Raw genomic sequence first — 26417 nt, forward strand, 5'->3', positions numbered from 1 at the left:
GGTATGAATGTGAGTGTGAATGGTTGTTTGTCTATATGTGCCCTGCCATTGGCTGGCAACCAGTCCAGGGTGTACCCCGCCTGTCGCCTCAGCATGCCAGTACAACCCTAATGAGGAGAAGTGGCATAGAAAATGGATGGATGGACTCAAGTGACGTAAACGATATTGAGCAGACAGCACTGATATGCAGATATGTGAAACTTGATGGGCTTTTTATGTTAATGTTGGATACATTTTGTTTTAATTTTACACAAATACGGGAAAGACTCAAAAAAGCCTACAGAGTTCAGTGTTTTAATTGTTTCAACCTAGGCCTTACACATGCACACTCAACTTCTGTTATTTGAATTCTATTGTTGTGAAAGGTAAAAGATTGTAACTTTTAAACGTTTTATAAGCTGTTTTGAGGCAAAATGGCTCTTTTAATGGTAAAGGTTGCCGAGCCCTGCTCTAAAGGATGGAAAAAGGGGGAGTACTCTGAACTGCTGTTTGGCACAAGTGCAAACAGGACACGTCCCCCCACTCGAAGGTGGAGGGAGACTACCCTCTCGTCCACTGGGTTAAACTCCAGTGTACAGGCACTGAGCCGGGGGGCAGAAAGTATTGCCACCTCTGCCCGTCACTGGCAATGCCAGAGTGGTAGAGAGTCTAACTCCTCTCAAGGGGACTGGTTCCAGAGGCCTTGGTGGTCAAGGTGAGTCCGATTATATCTAGCCGGAACTTCTTAAGCTTGTAATATTACAATAAAGTGATATTGTTCTTAAAGGGTAGACACATAGAGAACCGCAAGGGACCCGATTAGACCAAGCTAGAAAAACATGCCTCCTCCATTGTTGCTTTTTGACTGACAGCTCTCAATGTGTGTTTTTTTTGTGTGTGTGGCCAGTGTGTGTGTGGTGAGAGAATATCATCCAATCTGTTTGTGGCCTGGCATAAGTTTGTTTTCTGTATGCAATCTTCCTGAAGAGTCACGGTGAAGGCAGCAATCACCTGAGATTCATTTGGTCCGCATGGCTCCTCATGCATTATGTATCCAACATGCAGGCAGGCACTGTCTTTAAATGACACCAGGAGTTCGAGGATCCTTTTGCGTGGAGAGCAACTTCTTTCGCCTGCAAGACAACAATGAGGGACAACCGTGATGACGTGCAGATGACTTACTTATACTAGAAGTGAAGTTGGATACTGTATGTGATCATGCAGACAAGACATATCTAGCGCCTGTTTGTTTGCTTTGTGTTAAGACGCATTGATTTTCAATGGCCTTATATGTGCATCTATATGTATGTGTGTGTGTGTGTGTGTGTGTTTGTTTATCCTGCACCGATCAAGCAGATGCTGGCAGTTTTGTCAAGGCTAATCTGTCTGTGTGCTTAGCGTCAGCTCTCATTTAATGGGCTTCTCTCACATGAGACCGTCAGCCCTAAACACCATCCAGTCATCCTTGTGTGAGAACCTACTGTCACACACACAAACAATTTAAAAGGATGGACTGCAATACTTATGTATCCACCTATTCTTCTTCTTGGCAGAATTATTTAAAATGGAATTAAAATGGAAACAAGAAGACATTTGGGGGTGGTGTTAATGCAATCCATCAGAGTTGAGGTTGGATTTTGCAAGTGTAATTTTCAGCTATACTGTATGTGTGTGTTGCATAATTGGGGACTTCATCTGCTTGGCCAATTAGGGACCATCTGTTGCAGTCATCTATTTCTGTGTACTGCTGCACACTGCAAAAGTACCGAGTTTTAGTCGCAAAAGAATAAAAGACTTTTTTTTTTAAATATGAGAAAATGTGGTAAAGTTATAGAATGAAGTTGTATTTTTACAAGAAAAAAATAACATTAATTTACCAGAATTAACTAGTAATAAAAAAAAAAAAAAAATAATTAACTAGTGTGAATGGTTGTTTGTCTATATGTGCCCTGCGATTGGCTGGCCACCAGTCCAGGGTGTACCCCGCCTGTCGCCCGAAGTCAGCTGGGATAGGCTCCAGCATGCCCCCGCGACCCTAATGAGGATGAAGCGGTATAGAAAATGGATGGATGGATGGAACTAGTAATATTACACACATAAAATCATACTTTTACAAGAAAAAAAGGGTAATAACACAGAATGAATCTCTTGGCATTCTAACAATAATGCATGTTGCCACTCTGGCAAGAAAATATATGAAAACGATGATGGAGTACTAGGATGTTCAAGGGAACATCATATTAATATTAACAATATTACAAGAAAGTGTTAACAAATGTATTCAAATACACCGCTTGAGTTAGCTAAAAAAAACTTCACGATTTTGCCAGAATTAGCAGAATTGACTGATTTAATTATTTTACAACAAATAAAGTAAGTAATACAAAACTGAAGTTGTTAAGTATGAAGTTGTGTGTAATGATATGAGAACAAAGTTCAATTGTAGTTGAAGTCGATGATATAAACACATAATATTACGACAATGAATAAAGTTGTTAATGTTGTCAAATATTACAATAGTTCCTCAACAGTCTACAATCTACTAACATCGCATAATACAATCATATTATTTATTACATCAGTGACCTCTGACCCCACAGATGTGCCAGCACTCCAAAAGTGACAGTGCAAAAGATGCTAAGCTGACATTTTTAGATGTGTAATGTTGTTTTTCCTCAGGGCCATCACCCTGGACAACACCCTGGTCATCCTGTCCACGGTGGCGCCCGACGCAGGACGCTACTACGCCCAGGCGGTCAATGACAAGAACGGGGAGAACAAAACCAGTCAGCCCGTCACACTCATTGTGGAGAGTAAGTACACGTGCACGCGAGTCCGTTCGCCCACTCGCCAGCATGTTGTTGATGATGTGTGTAGGCTGCATTCACTGGTAATATGTGTGCTTTATAACTCTGTGGCCTTCAATCGCTAGACTTCACTTTCCCACTGATTTCTAAGGTTGCCTTGTTTAACAGGGAATGACTAATCACAGACAAACAGCGGGGGGCCCTCACGCATAAACAACAAGACACACACTCTTGCAAAGATTGGCGGTGCTTATGTAAACATGTTTTACACATCAAACTAGAAACACTGGGCTGTTAACTGTTTGCTTACTGATCGCAAACACATTTACATTGCACACTTATTAGTAAAATCTGGAATCCACATTGCATGAAACAACTTATAAAACAAATTTGGTATTTCATACAAAATAAATTATATATTTCACTTAAAATGTATTTGATATTTTACGCAATATTAGATAACATGGATAAACATAAGACATGGGAAATAAACATAAGAACTGCAACAACAACAAAAATAATTAAAAAGCCCCCCCAAAGAAATATTTTCACCAATCATTTGCAGTGACAATTTTTGGTTTGTTTGATTTTTTAATAAAAGACAAGCCCAACATTGGATACACATGCAATTTCTGGCCTGCTGTCAGCGTTCCATGTCCCACTTTGGGATGCATGAGGGAAATTGGTGGGATATATTGTGCTGGTCAACAAATATGCATTTCTAGTCAGTAAAAGCAGAATTCATCCTGGATCTAATTAGAATGTACCTCTTAATATGTCCAGGGAGTGTACATGCTGCGTATATAATGTTTTGGAGGTTGACTACATTTCGCAACAGGGCTGTGATTCATTTGTAATTCATGGCAGAGACGCGTGATGCAGTCATGTGTGGAGTTCAGATATCAGCGCACATCACCAGACCTGACCTTGCACATCACACGTCTAAAAGTCAATACAAATCTCTCCTTTTTTTTACTCCTGCATTTGTTCATTTTGGGCATTCTGTGGAGGATAGGAATGCAAATATGCAGTTGGAGGGAGTGGCATTCATACAAATGAGGCTGTGGGCAAACATGCTGCTTTTTTATGACTTGTATCTATGGATGCGTGAAGAACGTTAGCGCTAAGTCACTCTTTTTGACACAAACAGGTGTAAACAACATGGTGACACGAATAAGTAAGACTTTACAACACGGGTCAACTCCTTGTTGTCTTCCCTCTCACCCTTCCCTCCTCCCTCTCATTTAATTAGGAGATTACACACTTGAGCTCTTCTCAACAGCGAGAGTTTATGAACTGCGCCACATTCATTACTGTCTGCCTGCCAGCCTGGCAGGCCGTCGTGTCAAAATAAAATGCTTTTGTTGTGTCACTAAGAAACACTTTTAAGACTGTGTTTTGTTAATGTGGCATGTGTTCAACTAAACACGTTATAAAGGCCAACGTGAGCACCTGACAAATACATCAACACCATTTACAGAGCTTTGTAAGCAGTGTTGCCACAGTTACTAAGAACTAAAAAGTCACTTAGTTACTTTACAGATTACTTTATTTAGAAAGTAACTAAATGACATTACTAGTTACTTTTTCAGTTACTTACAGCTGCTGCCTGCAACACCACCCTTCACCACAGAACGGCAACAGGTCTTATTAACACTATTTTTATTGGTGCAACATCAGCAGTGTAATGTTGAACTTAAATAAAAAATCCAAAATGAATGTTTTTATTTAAGAAGAAGTCTCACTTGCCATCATCTTAACTCGGACATCTGTTTTATGAAAATGTAAAAAAAAAATATAGGCTCCAGCATGCCCCCGCGACCCTAATGGGGATGAAGCAGTATAGAAAATGGATGGATGGAATATGTAAATGTAATAATAATGTTTCTACCGATCCAGTGGAGCGTCACTCCCATATAACTTCTGTTGTTCGACGTCCGAATATCAACAGTAGTTGACACAAACTCGACATCATTCATCGCAGTCTTGATATTACGTTCAGCATACTCGTGCTCCAGATAGGATGAAAATGATGTTCTGTGCAGAAGCTCAGCTGTGACAGTCATGGGGATCTTCTGTATAATGGCACGAAACGACGGTGTGTCAACCGTGTTCAGCGGCAACATTTCCTCCACGATGTACCGCGCAACCAACCTCTTCAACTCCCCTCCACTTACTGATTTTCCACCGAAGTCCAGTTTCTGTTGTTTGAGTGGCGTCGGACCTGCTGCACTCGTAGCTCTCCTTTTTGCTCCATCAGTAGGAACTTTCGCCGTGAGCTTGACTGTGCCATGCTGCGAGTCCAAATGTTTCTTCAAGTTTGATGTTGTACAACGAAGCGTAATATTCCTATCTTTGTTGGACACCAACTCGAAGAAGTGACTGTATTTCCACCTAGCAAAAGCCGAGCTCCCTCCTGCCGCCATTGTTGTTGACACACGTCACTCGCCACCGTCACAGCGGCAATGATGGCTTTCTATTTGTTGAAAAACAGCAACGCAAAGTGGTTTTGGATAAGTAACTTCAATCAGATTACTTGTTTTGAAATAGTAACGCTTTAAATTACTCGTTACTGAAAAAAGTGGTTATGCAAGAGTAACCAACATCACTGTTTGTAAGTCATGTAAGTCTTATGCACTGCTATATGCTGCAAAAACTCTCATCACAGTTCTACAGTGGGGAAGAAAAGTATTTAATCCCCTGCTGATTTTGTAAGTGTATCCCCTTACAAAAATAAGTATTTGGGCCCCATCAACCAGCAACATTTGTGAACCCAACGGTTATGTGTCCCTAATACTAGTATACTAATAATAATACACTAAGTACCCAACTAACGAACACAATTGGTTTCAGACGACCGTTCTTAAGTCGAATTGTTCTTAAGTCGGGAAAAGGTAATATTACCAATGATATAGGTACTACATGTACGTGTATACATATACAGTATATGTGTATGTATGTAAATATGAGTTTGAATGCAGTAGTAATATTAAACGAGGATAATGAATGAAAAAAACATCAATAAAAATGATATAATAATACATAATGATAAATGTTATTTACCTTTGAAGAGGAGTGGTCGAGCATACGTCGTTGTGGTGGAGTTGGAGGAGGAGTTATTGAAAAACGGACAAATCGTCGTCGTGGTTAGACTCTTCTAAAAGAGGTAGTGTTCTGTGGGTGGTGTAGAATTAAGCAGGCCTATTAACTCTTCATAAACTTTAATCACACGCTCTGTCTGGGTTGTATCATACAACTCTTAGACTTCCTCTCTCCTCTTCCTTGTCTTCCTGTATCTGTTGGTCCCATTAGCAGTGTCACAGCGCCCTCTGCTGGTCAAGCATGTAGCAGTATAAATATGGATGTTCGTTAGTAGGGGACTTAGTGTACTAATACCCTAATACAGAATGAATTCCCACGAAGTAGGATTCAATATTAATAAATGCAATATTTTTGAAGTTAGAGCATAGAAACATAGAAACCACCACATTGCGCAGACTACGGGATCACTGCAGGGACATAAGAAACGGCTGCCACTAGTATTAGCAAGCTGCCGAGCTAACTAGTTAGCTTCTTTAATTTACTTATACTAAATTTAGTGGTTCAAGTGTTTCAAACAGAGTGGGGAAAAAGGACGAAGTAAGAAGCCAAAAACTTACCACTTCACACGAATGAGAGGAGAACTTTTTTCACTCTGTCATGTCAGACATGCCATGAATGACTCCCTGCAGTGTGAAGGTAATGTCATGTCTTATCAGTGTAACATTACTGATGCCTAGTGACCAGAAGACTACATATAATTTGTCTTTCAATATTTTTGGACTAAAAATAGGCCATAATCAAAACAGCAGTCATTCATTCATTCATTTTTGAAAAACCGCAACAGAGTGAAGGAGTGATGTTGGAACCGCAATGTAGCAAGGAGCGACTGTGTTGGTATTTTTGTTCATTTAGCCATTTTTATGCTTGAAAATGCATAATTTAGGCTATGAATATGTAGAATTTGCTTACAAATGCAATTTTTAAAAACTAATACTAGACCATGTTCAACGATGAAACAGTGATTAACAATTAATTTTTAAGTCTGACTGCACTCAACAAAATAACAGAAAAGTAGCTTCTGCCAACATCAAATTAAAAGCAAAAAAATGTAAAAACTAAAAAAAAAAGCTTATGGTACCTTTTAGCCTGAAGTATCCCTGCGTGCCAAACTTGACACATATGCACATGCACGTGGACCCTCAAACACAGCGTGCTGGGGGCCCATGCTGGCTGGCACTCTGGGGAGGTGGTGGAAAATGAGATGAGATTGGGCGAGAGATCACTGATTGAGGGCAGTGAATCGATGGTCGGTTGGAGGCTTGCTGAAAGCGCTGAGTGATGGTGCTGCATTTAATCGCCTCCTGTGTTTGTCTCAATTATGCTACATAATGGCTTCTAACACCTGGCCTAACACTGCGCTCAGGAAATGCTGTGTGCACGACAACGAGGATGAGGAGGAGGAGGAGGGAAGGAGAAAAAAACCTCCAAAGGAAAGACAGGAGTTGTTAATAGCTGCTGGGAATAGCGACTAAATGTCAGGCTGCATGTATGTAGTCATGCTCACTGGGGCACGGCTGACGCATGAATATGCTTTACAGATTTTTACCTGTGTGTGTATGTGTGTGTGATAGATGTGGGAGGACCTGCAGACCCCATTGCCCCCGCCATTATCATCCCCCCAAAGAACACAAGCGTGACCATGGGGAGGAACGAGGCCATCTTGGAGTGCATCGCCAATGCCAGGTAGCAGCAAAAACATTACAGCAGGACTTTCTTTATTAAACATGCTAAAACCATCCAATGTAGGTCAAGAAATGTGGTGCAGGTAAATATAGTGATATGTTGTTTGGTTTTCTTATCGGTCCTAAGAATTTATGGATGTAAACCAGACTAAGTAGGGTTGTGAATGATAAACCGATATCCGGTTTGACAAGCGAGAGATGCGGCTGCGTCAGTAGCAGCCTCCTGGATCAATATGAATCCTTCATCCTTAAATGAATCATACAATCCTTAGATAAATCGATTGTCGAGACATGCACCGGGTATCGCAAGACCAGCAACCGGTTGACAGTGCATCTCTTAACACGACAGCTTGGGCTGCCGACAAAAGGATTGTCGCACATGCTCCGAAGCTTACCATGACTGAAGACGAGAATAGATGTTATAGCATTATAGCAATCTAACTTATGTTATTTATTATGTATTGTGTAAACCTAAGGCAGGAAAAACATCAAATTAAAAGCACTAAATGAATACAGACCCACCATCCACAAGCCTGGAGTTTGTTTTTCTGAGAGAATATGATACATTGATGTTGTGTTGTGTGTGCTCTCAGTAATGTAATCAAATCTTACCTCTATGCATTCCCAAATAGTATCAGCATTTGGGACCAAATATGAGGTGAAATAAAAACAAGAAAAATACATGCAGCGTGGGAAAAAGTAAGATGATGCGTTCAAGGAACAATGTCGGACAGGTCGCCACTTGCAACAAGCAACATAAACATGCAAACCTGAGGGATCTCTGTATCTCTGTATATTATTTTTTGAAGAAAATTATGCCCCATATTTCCAAAACTGACATCAATTTATATAAAATTTGATTTATTATTTTCAATGTTTGTATGTTTTTTTTAAACATTACACCTGAAAGTTTCCCAGTGGCAGCCCGGGTACCCCTGCCTTCCAGCATGCTTGGGGATATGATGTGGTCTTTTACACATTTGAAAATACTGCAAGAATGCCACTTTTTAAGAATTGGCTTTTTTATTTTATAATATAAGTTTAATGTCTACATCAACTGACATAACCGACATCATCTGATATAACTGTAGAATTATATCGAATTGAATTGTATCATTTGTACATTGTATCAAATCATTCTGTTTTTAAAATATATTGTTTTTGAATCGCATAGTAACCCGTGTAGCTGGATACGTATTGATTGTCAGCCAGCTGAGAGACATAGTCTCTCCAATGTATTTTGGGTCTTCCCCCAGGCCTCCTACCAGTCGGACATGCCCTGAACACCTCCACCATAAGAAAGACACTGGGCAAAAACAGCCTGCATGGCAGAGTTCCAAGACGAAAACCAGTGCTGAACAAAAACAACATTAAGGCTGGTCTCAATTTTGCCAGAAAACATCTTGATGATCCCCAAGACCTTTGGAAAAAATACTCCATGGTCTGACGGGACAAAAGTTTAATTTTTTGGAAGATGTGTCCCATTACATCGAGCATAAAAGTAACGCTGCATTTCAGAAAAAAACATCATACCAGTAAAATATGTCGGTGGTCGTGGGGCTGTTTTGCTGCTTCAGGACCTGGAAGACTTGATGTGATAAATGGAACCATGAATTCTGCTGTCTACCAAAAAATCCTGAAGGAGAATGTCCAGCCACCTGTTTGTGACTGCAAGCTGAAACGAACTTGGTTTCTGCTGCAGGACAATGATCCAAAACACACCAGCTAGTCCACCTCTGAATGGCTGAAGAAAAACAATATGAAGACTTTGCAGTGGCCTGACCTGAATCCTATTGAGATGCTGTGGCATGACCTTAAAAAGGTGGTTCATGTTTGAAAATCCTCCAATGTGGCTGAATTACAACAAGTCTGCAAAGATGAGTGGGCCAAAATTCCTCCACAGCGCTGTAAAAGATTCATTGCAAGTTATCACAAACGCTTGTTTGCAGTTGTTGCTGCTAAGGGTGACCCCTAACCAGTTATTAGGTTTAGGGGACAATCACTTTTTCACACAGGGCCATGTAGGTTTCGATTTTTTTTCTCCTTTAATTAGAAGCTTCATTTAAAAACGGCATTTTGTGTTCAGTTGTGTTGTCATTTACTGATATTTAAATTAGTTTGATGATCTGAAACATTTAAGTGTGACAAACAAAAAAAAACAAACACTGTGCATGCTGTGACCGTGCAGTAACCGGTAAATTCATGACAACATGTAATACTTACATATTTTGCCGCATTTTGATCATTTTACACATTCCCGGAATTGCTTTCCTGGGGGCGTTGATTTCACAGATAGTATTCCTATCTATGAAATCCTATCTATTATATATGAATACTATACTTCCATCAACAACAGCTGCATGGAAAGTGTCTGTTTGCAACTACTAATCATGGCAGACTATGTGAGAGCCGTCACGGATGACTACAATTGGACAAATGAGGATCCAGAACCTTATCTTTTTGAGCCTGAATATATGGAGGATGAGCTACAGGTTTTAGAAGCAGAGCGGGCAAGAAGAGAGAGTGACGCGTCGGAGCAGACAGACAGGACCGGCATGACTTGTTGGTGTAAATGTGGAGCTTGCCAAGTCATGCCGGTAGAAATGGAGTGTTTCTGCTGCAGTGAGTGGCAGACAGTGTTTGTCAGGTACGGATCCCAAAATGCAGAGACACAATCCGTATAACAAAAAAGATTTATTAACAAAAAGTGTCCTACAGACGAGGTAAAAGTAGAAACAAATACAATAAGGTATTCTAGAGTCCAAACAGAAATAGGGCAAAGCCACTCAAAAAATACAGAACACAAAAGCACTACTAGAAAAAAAAAGCTAGCAGGGAAAAAAACAGGCACAAGGCAGAAGAACAAAAGCCGGGCCGGAAATAATTAGCCGTAGCAAAAAATTAGAAAACCTCTGAATAAGTCAAGGTACTTACAACACGATACAGATAAAAGCCAGAGAGCAGCTACAGGGAAAGAGCAAACACAAAGCCGAGCTGATCGGAGGGCGTGAGCAGCATGAGGGACAATCTGGCAACGAGTGAGTCCTGCTGCCATGCTTAGAAGGCCTGGTGAATGATTAGCCGCAGGTGTATACAGGAAACTCCGCCTTCTGCACGGCAGCGGTGCACTGCAAAGACATGGCAGACAGGTGGCAGCAGAGCGACAGTACAGAACGTGACAGTGTTACCATTGACGGCAAGGCTTCGTGGATATGGCGAGGAGGACATTCCTCTACGAGATTGTATCACAACGAATGAAGAATTGTTTGCGCTAAAAAACTGCCGTGGTACAAACTTTTTTCCACCTACCCAAAATCAACTGGAAAAAACGCCCCAGCCCAACTGGACCAAACAGACAACTGTCCATGGAGTAAGTGATGATATCGATTCTGATACATAGAGCACATAGTACTTGATATCACAGCTGCAGTATATACAGTCCATCTAGCCTTGTACTGTACTAACAAAACATGGAATATGGGCTAATATCATTTGGTTGTCTATTAGCAGGTGTTCACATGTCAGTACAGATTGGTGTTGTATCGCATTGTTTTGGAGCGGGCCGTTAGCGGTTACAATAACAATGTTGCTGTAGCTTGGTTCATATACAGGTCACTTATGTAAGTAGAACATTGTTTGCGTTTTTGGAGGGTTTTTTTAGGGCTTTGTAGTCGAAATAGGTATGTTCTGTTACATGCATTGTTAGCTCCCTCATGCTAGCTGTTCTTCTCTCTTGAGAACACACAGAAAAGGGAAGGACGTGTGGTCATACTTCGCATAAGGATTGTGGATGATGGGCAAAATTGTTTTAAAAAAGTGCAGTTTTCCTTGAAATGGTGGTGAAGCCTTACGTTCAACATTATTGTCCTAATTTGATTCAAGGCTGTTTCGTGTCACACGTCCTGAATCCCAACTATTGTCTTCCATTCAAAGACGTAATCAGAATGACAGATGTAACCCTTCGCTCCCTAACCTTGAAACTGAATGTGAATCAAAAGCCAAAAGTTTTGTGTCTTTTCCTGACTCTTTCTGGCAGGCCGCTCGTCAAGATGAGCATCACTTGGAGGAAAGATGGCGCAGTTGTCAATACCGGTATCAGAGATTTTGGCCGCAGATTGGTCATCAGTCAACCAGCGGTCAGCGACAGCGGCTACTATCAGTGTGAGGCGTCGCTTCGCAGCAGCAGCGTGCCATCGGTCACTGCCGGGGCGTTTCTACACGTGCTAGGTAAATGAGAAACAACTGTGTCGCTACTATACATTACACTCACATGACACTTGGGCAACCTTTTGGTTGGTTGCTTTGGAACGCTACACCTGATTTGGCTTTAATATGATGAGTTTTTATCTCATAAAATGACAACTTATTTCTCTTTTTTTTAATATTGACATTAAACTTGTAAAACTCACTTTTTCTTCTAGTTTTATTACTAGAAAAAAAAGTGGCTACGCCTGATCTGGCTTTAATATTATCAGTTTTTTTCTCATAAATTGCAACTTTTTTTCTGTAAAATGAAGTCTTTTTCTCATAATGAGAAAATATTGAATGTAAACTTAGTGTTGTGATTTTTTTTTGCATGTAATGTAATAAAACCAATTTTATCTAATTAATTAACAACCTATTTTGTTACAAGACTGTATTCTAACTTATTTTCATAATATTCAGACTTTTTTTTCTTTGAAAATTGTAACATTTTTATTTCCCAATTATAACTTTTTCTCAAAATACTATATTATTTTTTATATTTTATATATTTATATATTTTATTAATTGTACTTTTTTTCACGGAATTACTGCCTTTACCTTATAATATTCTATTTTTCGCTTACTAAAATGACTTGAATCTAGTAAAAATGTGACTTTTTGTTCCTCCTAAATGTGGGGGACCAAATGGGACAGAATTAAATAAATGAATACAACTTCAAATAATTATTTAACTGTGTCATACATTTAATAACATTTGAATTAAATACATGAATATTATTAAATGTGCTATTAATTCATGAAATAAGTAAATACACCATTAAAAAAATTAATGGAATTATTATTTGAAATAAATAAATAAATACGTGTGTTCTTAAATGCGGTATGTCATTAAATTATTAAAATACCTGTTCATTTAATGTAAAAAAATTATAATAATTATTTCAATATTTCTTTTTTTCATTATTTTATTTATTATTTTCTGAATCTGTGTCGCAGCTGTTTAAGATATTATTTTAACTCTTAACTGACTCGTCAACGCCAGTGCGCGGATCCTAACACCTGACTGGTTCCCTGGCACGACAGGTCGATTCCAGACAATGGAAACAGCAAGTAAACATATTTTGATACGCTGGTTACGGTCTGTAACTGTACGTCATCTAAGTGTGATGTCATCGAGTTTTCAAGACAATATGATGTACAATGTTGAAGTTACCGAACAGTGATGCAAATTAGGCCTTAAAAATCTAAAAGGTATTATTTTTCCAAAATGTGTTATTAAAATATATTAATTAATAAACAGGTTTTCTATGCTCTAACTACGAAAATATTTCATTTATAAATAAGGAATCTTACTTCATGGAAATTCACTGATCACGGTCGGGTCTGGAACCGATAAAGGAGGAATTACTGTACTGATTTGTATTTGTATTTGTATTTTCTTGTTCGTCAACCTTCAGTTGCCTGCTTGGAGCACAAATTGTGTTGCAGAAAATCCAGAAGGTCCTGCTTCCACATACTCCTCAAGATCTAAAAGATATCTCACCAACTCCCGAGGAAGTTGTAGCATATCCTCTGTATCCTCTCTGCCATGACTTGCAGGCTTCAGACAAAGCAACCATTCAACTAGATTTGCGTTAGATGCAGCAAAGGTCCATGAAATAATTACATTGTGAAATAATTCATTAAATAATTTGATATGTCTTCACATAAAATTAACTGGTAGTTAATCAATTTATGACACATTTAACACATTTATGTATTTAAGTCCAATTTTAATTAATTAATGATACATTAAAGTAATTATTTAATAGTGTATTTTATTTCAGGAATTAATGGTACATTTAATAACTCATGTTTTTAATGACATTTTTAATTAATTAATGACACGTTTAAGTAATTCTCTCCCATTTGATCCTCCATACTTAAATTGAGCTTTATTCTTGTAAAAGTTTTTTTTTTCCATATTAAAAAGTACTTCACTCCCTTTACTCTGTCACTTCATATTATAATATAATTTTTTTCTGTTTGGGGTGGACGTAATCTTCTTTTATAGTACCATAGAGTGAAATTCCAGCTTTTCAAGTTGTTCATGTCTCACTGTTTGCTTTTTCTTCCCCCTCCTTGAACCAGAATATCCTCTGTTTGTAAAAGAGCCACCAAGTCACATCACAGCTGAGATGGAGAAGGTGGTGGACATCCCTTGTCAGGCTCGAGGTCAGCTCTCTTTGTTTCTCGCCTGCTGTGTGAAAGAAGGAGAGCGAAAAAGGATTGAAAGTGACTTGTGTGTGTGTGTGTGTGTGTGTGTGCAGGCACACCTCAGCCAGACATTGTGTGGTATAAGGATGCTGTGCCCATCAGCCCAGTGAAGATCCCCAGGTACAAGGTTTTGTTGGGGGGCAGCCTGCAGATCAATGGCCTTCTGCCTGATGACACGGGAATGTTCCAGTGCTTCGCCCGCAATTTAGCCGGAGAGATCCAGACCAACACCTACCTCGCTGTCACCAGTGCGTCCTCCTTAGGCTGCTTAATTCTGCTCCCTTGATATATGTTCTTCCACTTTGAATCCTCTAGTCTTGTTTTGACCATTTTTGAAAAGTCTATTAAAGCTGTGAGCTGCCATCTGCCTGTCATCATCACCTCTGCTTTACCTGCTTGTGTTCTGGCAGGCATTGCTCCCAATATCACCGCCGGCCCCGCTGACAGCGCCGTGATTGACAGCATGTCAGTCATCCTGCACTGCGAGACGTCTGGAGCCCCACGACCAGCCATCACCTGGCAGAAAGGTGCAAAAGGCAAACGGAATAACTGACATTATTGACTTTTTCTTTGTTTTATTTTACTTCGCCATCCATTTCACAGGTGAGCGTGTCCTGGCAAGCGGCTCGGTTCAGTTGCCCAGGTTCACACTGCTGGAGTCGGGCAGCTTGCTCATCAGCCCTTCACACCTCTCTGATGCCGGCACCTACACCTGCATGGCTAGCAACTCAAGAGGCATTGACGAAGCATCTGCAGACCTTGTGGTGTGGGGTGAGCATAGAAACTTTTAATCCTAATATTAAACTTTGATGATGGAAACTTCTATGTCCGTGCTCGTATTAAGGACAACGTAAAATAATGGCTTTTTTCATACTACACTAAATTAATTTAAACATAAAAAAATAATGAAAGTATTTTTGTTATGCTGTCATAACTTTACTCTTGTAATCTTTTTTAATTGACCTTTTTATTTTGAAAATTTTATAATTTTTTTTCAAAAATATTTGAAAATAAGTTTTTCTCATAATATGAAGATTTTAGTCTCGTAAACTAATCATTCATTCATTTTCTATGCCGCCTGTCCTCACTAGGGTCGTGGGGGTATGCTGGAGCCTATCCCAGCTGACTCACAGTCTTGTAAACTAAGAAGATTCAAATTTTAACATCAGTATTTTTGTTTAAATGTGAATATTTTCTCATAAAATAACATTTTCAAATAAACTGATGCTTTTTTCCATTATATTCTGACTTTAATCCTGCAATATTAGCTTGTACAAATATGTCTTTTTTCACATAAAATTGCAACTTTTTTGGAATATACGGCTTTCATCTTGTAAAATATTTATTTTAAATTGATTTTTCACATAATATTATTGTTTGGCTAATAATTTTTTTGTGAAATGTATCATTTTTTCTCATAAGTACTCAAAATACCCAGAATACATCTTGTAAAGTTACAGAATGTCATGAGAAAAATATGACTTTTTCATATAAAATTATGACTTTTTTGTAACATTCCAACTTTCAGCATGAAAAATTACAGCTTTTCTTCTTGTAAGATTTGTTTTTCTCACAATCTTATGACTTTTTCCTCATGATATTGTTGGTATTGTGAGTAAATACTATCATATTGTGAGTTACTCTACAATTCCCATCCCTAATTTTCAGCTTTCATTCATTTGTAACGTCCATGTAAACATCCCACCAGTCACTGGAATAGTCCACCTATTAGATTTGGAGTGTGACACAGTCACACCTTCATTAAAGCATTGAGTAAAAGGCGTAGTCCAGTCCAGTCATCTGCTGTTCCAACCTGTCCTTTGTACGTGTCTGCAGCACGCACCCGCATCACAAAGCCACCACAGGACCAGAGCGTCATCAAGGGCACCAAGGCAGTAATGACCTGCGGGGTGACCCACGACCCCAGCGTCACCGTCAGGTAATGACGGCGTTGACAAAAAGTTTCCTCAGACTTCATCACCATTTTTCTTGTGACTTTTTAGTCAGTGCATAAAAACAAGCGTCGCAATCACAGCTGCTTTTAATGAGTTTGTGAAATCTACAACAAATCTCATCAGCGTCGATCCACCCTCTGATGACCTCCTCTGGGATGCAAGTCTTACAGTCAGATAGACAGCGTTGCGTATGATAGCATGTGTGCGTGTGTATGTATGTGTGTGTGTGTCTCGGAGGCGGGTGAAATGTTGTCTACGGAGCCCAGTGATTAGAGTGCCTGTCACCTGTGGGCCCATGGCATTGATCTGATGGCGGGGTAAACAGTGGAATATGTAAACAGAGTAATAACTTCAGACGGCGCCTTTAATTAAACGCAACGCCAAGGAGATTAGCTGGAGAACCCCAACAGTCACAATTAATCACTGCATCTCCCGCTCCTGTGTGCGCGCTGGGGCTGTGACAGGAGAGGAGGATGCGGATGAGGATAGACCGCAATCACGGTTCGGTACGCCACTCGTTTTTAAGATTACAGTGCGGTTCATTTTCAGGACAGTAAGGGAATTAAATGAAAGTTTTAATGGCTTTAATATTTTTCAAAATAATAAAAATCTGGGTTATTTTCAAAATATTCCATTTTTTTGCATCTTGTAAAATGGTCAATTGTACAATTGCGTGCAAATCTACAACTTCTCTTGTTAAAGGGATAGTTTGGATAGTTGTATGACATCCCCATCAGCAGTGTCGTCCATTAACAGCGACTTACCCCCCACTTGGTCCTCTAAGTCCAGTTGTGGTTGCATTCTGGTGATGAAGAACGTTGTTCCACTTAGTTGCTGGAGACATTTAGGAAAGAGTACCGTAATGTGCGTTCATAAGAGTAATACATTTGCATTGCAAAAATGCCTTCTCAAAAAATCAGAGCTCACAAAACGCTCTGCGTTATGTACGGTATGTCTCCCGCCATACCCTTGTGCACTGTCGCCTGTGCATTCATGTGTACTGTATGTGATAAAGACACTTACGGTAATACCACTCTTCTTCCGTGACGGAGCGCCGTGGGCATCTTCTTTATGTATGTGTTCCACAGCGGAAGAAGATGCGAATGTCCTCATCCCATACACATGAATGCACAGGCGAGAGTGTGCAGGGGTGCAGTGGGAGACATACAGTATACAACGCCGAGCGTTTTGTGAGGTCTGATTTTTTTGAGAAGGCATTTCAGTGATGCAAATGTATTACTCTTTTGAACACGTGTTGTCTTGAGAAGCCATCTCTTTACTTAAATGTCCCCAGCGACTAAGTGGAACTACGTTCTTTATCACCGAAATCCGACCAGAAGAGGACTTAGGAGACCAAATGGGGGGGTAAGTCCCTGTTAATGAACTACACTACTGATGCGGATGTCATACAATTTATGTCAAAAAATCCGAACAATCCCTTTAAAGCTTTTTCAATATTATTTTCAGTTTTTCTTTTTTCTTGTCAATTATTAAAAACTTTTTTTTATTCTGACTTTGTTCTTGTAACATTGCAATATTTTTTCATAAAATTATAACTTTTTGAAGTTAAAACATATTTTTTTAGATTTAATTTAATTTAGAAAACCTTTTTCCTCTAATACCCCCAATTTAAACATGTAAAATTCTCCCATTTAAACAAAAATAATAATAACATCTAATGACAATGTTTATTTTCAGCAGACAAGTGCAACAGTCATAGTTTGAACAGTTTGAATTATTTTTTATTATTATTTTTTAGGAAAATAGAAAGTTTCCTATTGGCCTAAAGTGCAGCGATCGTAGTTCCAGCTTGTAGCCTCGTTCCCCATCTCTACTGAATTATGCTGTCACACTGCTGTTGTTTTATCTACTTGTCTTTGCAAGTTGTCTTACATATTTCAAAGCTACCCAAAGGCTGGGCTGCACTGTATTTGTAGTAGACGCTTGACTCTATCACGAGGCAGTTACACTTCCTGTCCCTCACTTATTTGTGTTCCGTGTGGCGCTTCAGTACATTTCTGCGTCTGTGCCATCCCAAATGTTTCATAACAATCTGATTACAAACACATGTATCCTTGCAGCCCTAATGTGTGACAATCCCATACCTGTTTTTTTTCCTTCCAGCTACGTGTGGGAAAAGAGTGGTGCCGTGATTGACGTGAACACGTCGCCCCGCCTCCGGTTGGATTCTGAGGGGACACTTCACATCTCCCAGACGTGGTCCGGAGACATTGGGACGTACACCTGCAGGGTAACCTCAGTGGGCGGCAACGACTCCCGCAGTGCCCACCTCAGAGTCAGGTCTGGATGTAGCCACTATATACTAGCGTGATGGATGGATGTTGTCGCCATCATTGCACTCTCATCCATCAAACGCCACCACAACATTAGGTACACTTGCACAATCTAATCAATAGTCAAACATTCGCCTTTACAAAAATAACAGAAGTAGTTGAACAAAACCACTGAGTGCCATCATGCATCTGAATATTTTAAGAGCTAGAGTTTAATATCTAGATCCCGCATTTATATCCAGAAATTATTTAGGGCATCATTAAGCGTGTCAAGTTGACTGGCAGCTTTTCTAAATTAGATTGAAATTGCTGTCAAATGTGCAATCTGGATTAGTATAGGATTATATTAGAATTACATGTTATAGTTACGGCATTATAACTACACCAACTATGTCTCTCAAAATCTAATTTTTTCTCACAATTTATATACACACAGTAATTATTGTAAAAAAATATACAATATATCCATTATTTTGATATACATATTGTATATGTAATTTAAACATTACAAAAATGCTATATGTGTGTATGATATAAATATATGATTATAATATATAAATAATAAAATATTTCATTATTGTTTTTTACAATAATAACATTCTTTATTTGTGTTGTAAAATAAAAATAAATCAGCACGTGTAAAATGTATAACAGTATAAATATATATACAGTATTTATATTTTATATGCGTGTATGTGCTTGTGTCTATATATAGTGTGTCACAAAAGTGAGTTCACCCCTCACGTTTCTGCAAATATTTGATTATATCTCTTCATGGGACAACGCTAAAGAAACAACACTTTGATACAACGTGAAGTAATCAGTGTACAGTTTGGTAAATTTACTGTCCCCTCAAAATAAATTGGCACGCAGCCATTAATGCCTAAACCGTTGGCAACAAAAGTGAGTACACCCTTATTGGCATCCGTATAAGGGTATAAGGGTATAAGGGTCCGTACAATTTCGACCACATGTGTAGATGGCGCAGGTGTACCTAATAACGCGTCCAGTGATTGAACAATTCAACATGCTGTATTAACAGTCCTGTATATGACTGTATATGACTGTCTGCTTATAGGCAACTTCCTCACGCGCCCGAAAACCCAATAGCAGTCCTGAGCACGACAGAGAAACGGGCCATCAATCTCACGTGGGCTCAGGCATTTGACGGCAACAGCCCCCTCATCCGCTACATCCTGGAAGTGTCTGAGAACAGTGAGTAGGATCCTCAATCCTCGATTCATATTTAGCACAAGCAGTCATTTGCATCCACCATTTATACCAGGAGAGAATTAGCATCATCTCTTGCATTCTTTTTTTGCAATCAGAAGGAGTTAATCGCCCCACCTGTGCGCATGCCCACAGACGATGAGGGGAGGTAGAGAATTGCGTCGATGTCAAACGTTCCAATGTTATCTCCTAGCTTGATAGAAATCACAGATGACGAGGGAATGATTTCACCCGCACAGCGAATCGTTCAAGCGAGGCCAGTGCTAACTGACAACTCATTAAGAGGCAAATGAAACAAAGGACGCAAATTGCATCAGGTTTTTTTTTTTTGTTTAGATGATTGAATTTCAATCAGATTTGGTTGAATACACAATAAGATGCACTATAATTTATTGAAATGAAACAATAATGTGCAGTGTTTTTAGTTAGCAAACCCAGTGGTTATTTGCTGTTGTAGACCACACTCCCGGCGATTTTAGGTATTAATCGGTGCATTTACGGAATATGTCAAGCATATAATGATTATATGATAACTTGGGGTCACGGGAAGAAATGTTTTTCTTTTTTTTTTATATGTTGATTGTCAATTCCAAATAATTTTTTTGCCAAAATGTAGCTGCTAACTGACAAACCTGTCCTTCAGACGCCCCATGGACAGTCCTGCTGGCCAACATTGATCCAGAGTTCACCGGCGTCACCGTGGGCGGCCTCACTCCAGCCCGTTCCTATCAGTTCCGCCTGTGCGCCGTCAACGACGTCGGCCGAGGCCAGTTCAGCAAAGAGACAGACCGGTAAATTTGTGCACATTCATCATCACTGTGTACTTTTTAAAATATTAAGACGGTTGGGAATTAATTCTGCATAGGATAATGGAATTGTGCTTTGTCCTGCCTATCCGATGCTGATTATTTCCTGTCAGTCATGGCACCAGCAGCAGTAGTAGTGTAGTAGTAGAGATGAGTCCTTTTCAAGATAAAACAGTGAATGAGGCGGAATGTGGCTTTGTGAAGACTTGATGGGAGCACTGACCCAGCTTCATGCGCCTGCCTCCTATTAACTGGGCTTGAAATAGGAAGAGAATCACACAGGCTGGAATGTTGAGTGAATTCTCTTGACTGTCCACATGAAAGGGCCATGTAGGAATACCTCACACGCACACACACCAGACTAAGAGTCAGATTTTTCCCACACAATTTAGTGCTTAAAAGAGCCTCCAGCCATCTCTAGTGGACCGCCGTATGCACCTTTCACCAGCTGAGTGCACGGCCATGAGCACACCTCAGGGAAGGGAGGCGGCTGAGCTTGTATGCCGCGTGAGGCTGCTTTTACAGTACCTCTTTGATCCCAAATTCTCTGCTGCATCTGCTCCAAAGCCGAGCTGGAAGGAAATCAAGATGTCATCTTAAATTGACATAAGCTAAAAGTTCCAGCTCTCTCCTTGTTCTTTTATATATCTCGTCTCGCTCTCTCACTCTCTCTCTGGCTGGTGATGTCTCTCCATTGTGTTGCTCCACTTTCGTTTTGACACATGCTTTGAACCATGCAGCAGCGCCATGATGACCCTCACTTACGTTCATTGGGAATACAGTTTTATGTTCTTTAAAAAAAATGTTTGCATTCAGGTGGTGTCTATGATGAAATATGACTGAAATACCAATACCAGTTTGTTGTGACTCATTTTTCCTTACATAAGGATCAATTGCAATATAAATAACCTGTTCCGACTGTACCTGGTATCAAACGTGTATTTGTGTGCAGGCAATGTTTTAAGTAAATATGAACATTTTTAGCTATCACACAAGTGAAAAGTTAAGAGGTAAGCAGAGGAAGAAGTAGCAAACTAGACTGCGTTGTGCTTTTTAATGTTCCTAACTGTCATATAAATGTGAAAATGAGTTCATCACTATTTTTTTTAAATACTCAACCTATTTTGATGATGTAGGCAGTGCAAACTTAACTTCTGTGTCATGATTTTTAGCATTTGTAACTGTCATAAGTGTCAAAGTTCGTCATTATGTAAAACCAAAAAAATACAATTCGCTCACCCTTTGGTGACGTAGGCATTGTGCTTTTTAACATTCTCAACCATCATACAGGTGTAAAAATAAATCAATAACTAAATGAAACCCACCAAAATCAAATGAGCTGCAGTATAAGTGGATTAATAAGTCAAACGTTGTACAGTAAAACAAGTGTGAACGTCATTAACATGTTGGCGAATTATTGCGTATACCTGGAGAGGTGACTTTTTTCACATTAACCTAAATAGTCATTTGGGTTTGCCGTGTACATTCTGCTCTTTTTCTATTATTGTTACTGGTAATTTAGCCATATTGTACTGAGTAGCCATGACAGAAATGTCACATTTCCTGCGTTATCTGTGGTCATCATTGTTTTTCTCTCTTCTATTTTGAATGAACTTCAATTTGCCACTCATTTTTTCGACGCAGACTAACACTCCCAGAGGAACCGCCCAGCGCCCCTCCTCAGACGGTCATCGCCAGTGGCCGCACCAATCAATCCATCATGATTCAGTGGCAGCCTCCCCCAGAGAGCCATCAGAATGGGCCCCTCCAGGGCTACATCATCAGGTGGGAGAAGGCTCTATTCTCCTCCATTTAAATGTGATAATAACTAGCGTGTCATCTCAACAATTTGAACATGTGGTGCCAATTAGATACCCCCTGTTCCTTTCAGCACCTGCCAATGATCCCTTTGTGCTCAACCCACGTGGCTTTTTCTTCTATTACCTCTTCATCTTGTGTGCAATTATATGTCCTTTTATTTATTTATTTCTTCCTCCTATCCCCATCACCTATCGATCTCTTATCTCTGCTGCCAGGTACTGTCTGTCTGGGCTGCCAGTGGACTGCCAGATAAAAAATATCACCAATCCAGACCAGAGCAGCCTGCTTCTGGAGGACCTCATCATCTGGACCAACTATGAGATTGAGGTGGCAGCCTACAACGGGGCAGGAAGAGGCGTGTACAGCCACAAGGTGACAGAATGGACGTTGCAAGGAGGTGAGCAGCACAACTCAATTATCCACATCTTTCTTTTGTCTGAATGATCTTATTAACTCATTCAATCCCAGCCATTTCTCAAAAGACAACCCGTTCACTACCGGCCATTTTAGACAATTTTGACTGATCTTTAAGGCACACAGAATATTGTGTTCTATGGCTGTATAAACATGAAACCTACCAAAAGAACCATTAGACTCCCGTCTTTCATCAAAAAAAAGTTTGTTTCTACCTTTTTCTGTTCTTTAGTAATCAGCAGTAGAACATAGGTAAGTTTCAGGAAAATATCAGTTCCCAACTAAAAAAACAAAAGAATAAAAACAGCTTTTTGTGAAAAGATACATTCCACTCTGACATAATTTTGTTTGCTTTTGTGACAGCTCAAATATCTAAACAACTACAGTATACTGCAACATAAACAACACAAAAAGGGTCGTTTTACATCAAAATAATTTATTTATAAATATAACACGGTTAATTATTTACAATTTTCACATTAGGAACTGAACTATGTGTGTGCATGTGTGTGCACACGTGTGCGCACGTGTGTGTGCGTGTGCATGCGTTAAAATTTCCTTACAATGTGTAACCTTCTGCACGCTACAGTCGTCCACGTTCGTCCACTTCCTCCTTGCCGTCAGGTATGTTTTTTAAATTCAAATTCACAAATGCACTTTTATGGCTTAAAACTGCTCTAAAAGTGGCATCCATTAGTGTGCAGTTGCGTCATCACCTCTTTTTGCCTCTCGCACAAAAAAAGTCAAGTCTTTAGGATCGGGTGTTCGGGATTATGAAAACGTATAAATACGTCTTTGGTATTGAAAGAGAAAAGACGTATGTCGGACATGCCATGGCTGACTATGCAGTGTTAAGGTAATGTTATTCTACGGTAATGTTTCATCAATGTAACATTACTGACGCCCAGTGACCAGAATACTACATATGACTTGTCTTTCAATATTTTTGACAAATAATGGGCCAGTCAACCACGAAACAGCAATCATTTATTAATTAATGTTTGAAAAACCACAATAGAGTGAGGGGGCAATCTTCGAACCGCAAAGTGGCGAGGGACGACTTTATTAAATTAGAAGTAAACAAAAGGACAGATTATGTGACATTAAGCATTTAAAATGTACAACTTCCACCCCCCCCAAAAAATCAATGCATACATTAGAAAAGAATTATGCTGCAGGCAGGGATATTTCTCTTGGTTGGGTTCAGCTTTGCTCTGCTCTTGATTTGAAATTCCTTTTCCCTGTATGTAAAGATGTGAAAGGCTTAAAACACTCTCATATCTCCCCAATTTCCTGTCATGTTAAATCCACATCATGAGCAGCAGAAACCCTGTGCAACACAAACACACGCACATACACATGCACACGCACACACACACACACACTGACTGACTGGAGAGTCTCAAGAGCTCTCCCAAAAGGAAATTGAAAGTGATTCCATTTCCTATTCTGTTCCACACCTTGCTCACATTCACTTATCATAGACAGCCAGTTAGCAGCAGGCACACTGGCGCATTTTCAGTTTTTTTTTACACTGATTTCAGAGTGGAGTTGTGTGCAGACTTACAATGTTAGCCTTTAAATAACCTAAATGAACAAAATAAGATAGTAACTCACGAAATTATGAATAGTTAGGAAGCATGAACTAGACAGACTGCTTTATGCTGTGCTACTGTACTGTATATCTGTAAATATAAGATATAAGATATTATAATGATTTTCCTAAAGTTTTGTGCAATCATACTGCAACATATGCCACAAACCTGGACATAATTGTAGTAAAAATATAAATAAAATATTTTGTCATAAGCGTACTATATTTTTTTGTTTTAAAGCATATAGGAAGTTGTGGTTAAAGTGTACATTATTTTCTTTGATTTGCCTTATTAAGAAAACATTTTGTAGCCCTTCATAGTGCAGTAAACCCTACTTGGCTGAAACTTGAGTCACTCAATGCTTTAGAATAATGTGATTAGATTAGAAATTTAGTGAATGTAATTTTAAAAATACAATTAACTTTATTAAATATTTGTAGTTAAATAGATTTACTACAAACACTCTTCTAATATAAATAAAAAATCCTAAAAAGTTAACCAATTGAAATATCAAGTCTTTCAGTGAGTGTCCTAAAATGTTTACATTTCCATTTTGTACTGTATTGCATAGCTTCAACTACTATTCAGGTGAGAATATGTTCGATCATGTTACTTCTTCTATGCATTAAAATACAATCTTTGAGTCACTTTCTCGGAAATATTAATAAAATCACCCTATTGCATCACATTTTGAACATGTGTTGTTGCGAATAATGATTTCTGAAAGAGACTTTGATTCCTGGAAGGTACAAAAGGCATCTTCGTATATTTTCATCGTCATTCCCTTGCCAAAAATAAATATTAATTTCATCATCCAAGCCGCTGCCAGTGAATCACAAAAGGCATATTTTGGAGCTCGCCTCTTATTAATTTGTCCCATTAAAAATGCAAAAAGGGGGGCCGTAATGTGCCCAATGGGCTCACAGAGAATAGAGGGTAGTGCAGGTGCTGACCAGTGAGTCATTAATTGCACAACTTCCTGATTGTCTTTGCAGCCTTGCATCACAAAGATGTGTTCACTTCAAACAAAATGCCGGAGGGTTGACCTGGAAGGCGCCTGAGGCAGTCGCTCTCACACCCAGCTAACGCCCCAAATGAGCAACATGAAACGCCTGATTCTCACCATCTTAAAAGAGTCTGAATGTGTCACATTTTTGCTTTTTCTGCCCTTATCCCAATCCTCTTTTTTCCCTTCTTTTCCCGCACCCACTATTCTCTGGATCAGTGCCCACAGTGCCACCAGGAAATGTGCAAGCTGAGGCTGTCAACTCCACTACTGTGCGTTTCACCTGGAGTGCCCCCAGCCCTCAGTTTATCAACGGGATCAATCAGGGCTACAAGGTGAACACCCCTTTCTGTTAACTACCTCCCTCTCGTGGCCAGAGGTAGAAGACTCTCTCACGGTGTACTTGTGCTCGGCTAATCGTACCATGCTTGGGGCCATCTCACACCTAAAGTCCAGCACATTTGGCTAGTTTGGAACAGTTCCGCTCCTCTGGCACGATTGGAAGAGGCGGGGCAAGGCACGGCACAATTGCATATGTACACACACATGCATGTGTGCCACTTAGCCAAGTCATAGAATGACTAATGGGACTGTTCCTCACAGGTTCGTAATGATAATGATGATAATGACAGAATGGGAATACTCAAAATGATCCAAAAGTCAAAACTCACGGCATGTTCGCTCACACACAATTACATTTGTGTTTGGAATAAAAACGCATCATTTATTTAATTAATGTGAATGCTCCATTTGCAAGTAATTATGAACAGCTGCCACCTTGCACATAAAAAACTACTAAAAATAAGACAAAGAATAAGCCACAAAGTCAGGGAAATTGCAGTGAAAGAGCAGAATTGAAGTTTTGGCACAAGCAAATGAATGTTTAGTGTGAGAACAGGCCAGTGGGGTCCAGGACAGGGTGTTCCAAGTGCAGCACGGTACAAATAGCCTACTGTGAGTACGCCGTCAATCTCTTCTGTATGTACCTCAACCTTTCCAGCTATTGGCATGGGAACCAAGTCGGGCCAGCGAGGTCACCATGGTGACGGCACGTCCCAACTTCCAAGATAGCGTCCACGTGGGCTACATCTCAGGTCTGAAGAAGTTCGCAGAGTACTACACATCGGTTTTGTGCTTTACAACGCCAGGAGATGGCCCACGTAGTCCGCCTCAGCGGCTACGCACCCATGAGGATAGTAAGTGTCTCCTCTAGTATTATAGCATAGGTGATTATTCTGGTTCGTTTACCTCCTCTTTCTCTTTC

The 26417-nt window shown here is 39.7% G+C and overlaps 1 protein-coding gene across 7 annotated transcripts in view; it reads left to right on the forward strand.

The window, feature by feature from the left end:
- sdk2a (sidekick cell adhesion molecule 2a) overlaps positions 1-26417 on the forward strand; it is a 184290-nt gene that overhangs the window by 127998 nt on the left and 29875 nt on the right. For all 7 annotated transcript variants that reach the window (XM_054760733.1, XM_054760729.1, XM_054760731.1 and 4 more), the window contains 15 exons: positions 2659-2792; positions 7460-7571; positions 11607-11797; positions 13907-13990; positions 14086-14280; positions 14443-14559; positions 14636-14803; positions 15869-15971; positions 18112-18288; positions 19360-19496; positions 20155-20302; positions 21962-22102; positions 22354-22535; positions 25373-25488; positions 26154-26349. In XM_054760733.1, the coding sequence (XP_054616708.1) occupies positions 2659-2792; positions 7460-7571; positions 11607-11797; positions 13907-13990; positions 14086-14280; positions 14443-14559; positions 14636-14803; positions 15869-15971; positions 18112-18288; positions 19360-19496; positions 20155-20302; positions 21962-22102; positions 22354-22535; positions 25373-25488; positions 26154-26349 (2201 nt within the window). The remainder of the gene's footprint in view (positions 1-2658; positions 2793-7459; positions 7572-11606; positions 11798-13906; positions 13991-14085; positions 14281-14442; positions 14560-14635; positions 14804-15868; positions 15972-18111; positions 18289-19359; positions 19497-20154; positions 20303-21961; positions 22103-22353; positions 22536-25372; positions 25489-26153; positions 26350-26417) is intronic.

This window comes from Dunckerocampus dactyliophorus, chromosome 18, assembly GCF_027744805.1.
Source record: "Dunckerocampus dactyliophorus isolate RoL2022-P2 chromosome 18, RoL_Ddac_1.1, whole genome shotgun sequence".
Lineage (NCBI taxonomy): Eukaryota > Metazoa > Chordata > Actinopteri > Syngnathiformes > Syngnathidae > Dunckerocampus > Dunckerocampus dactyliophorus.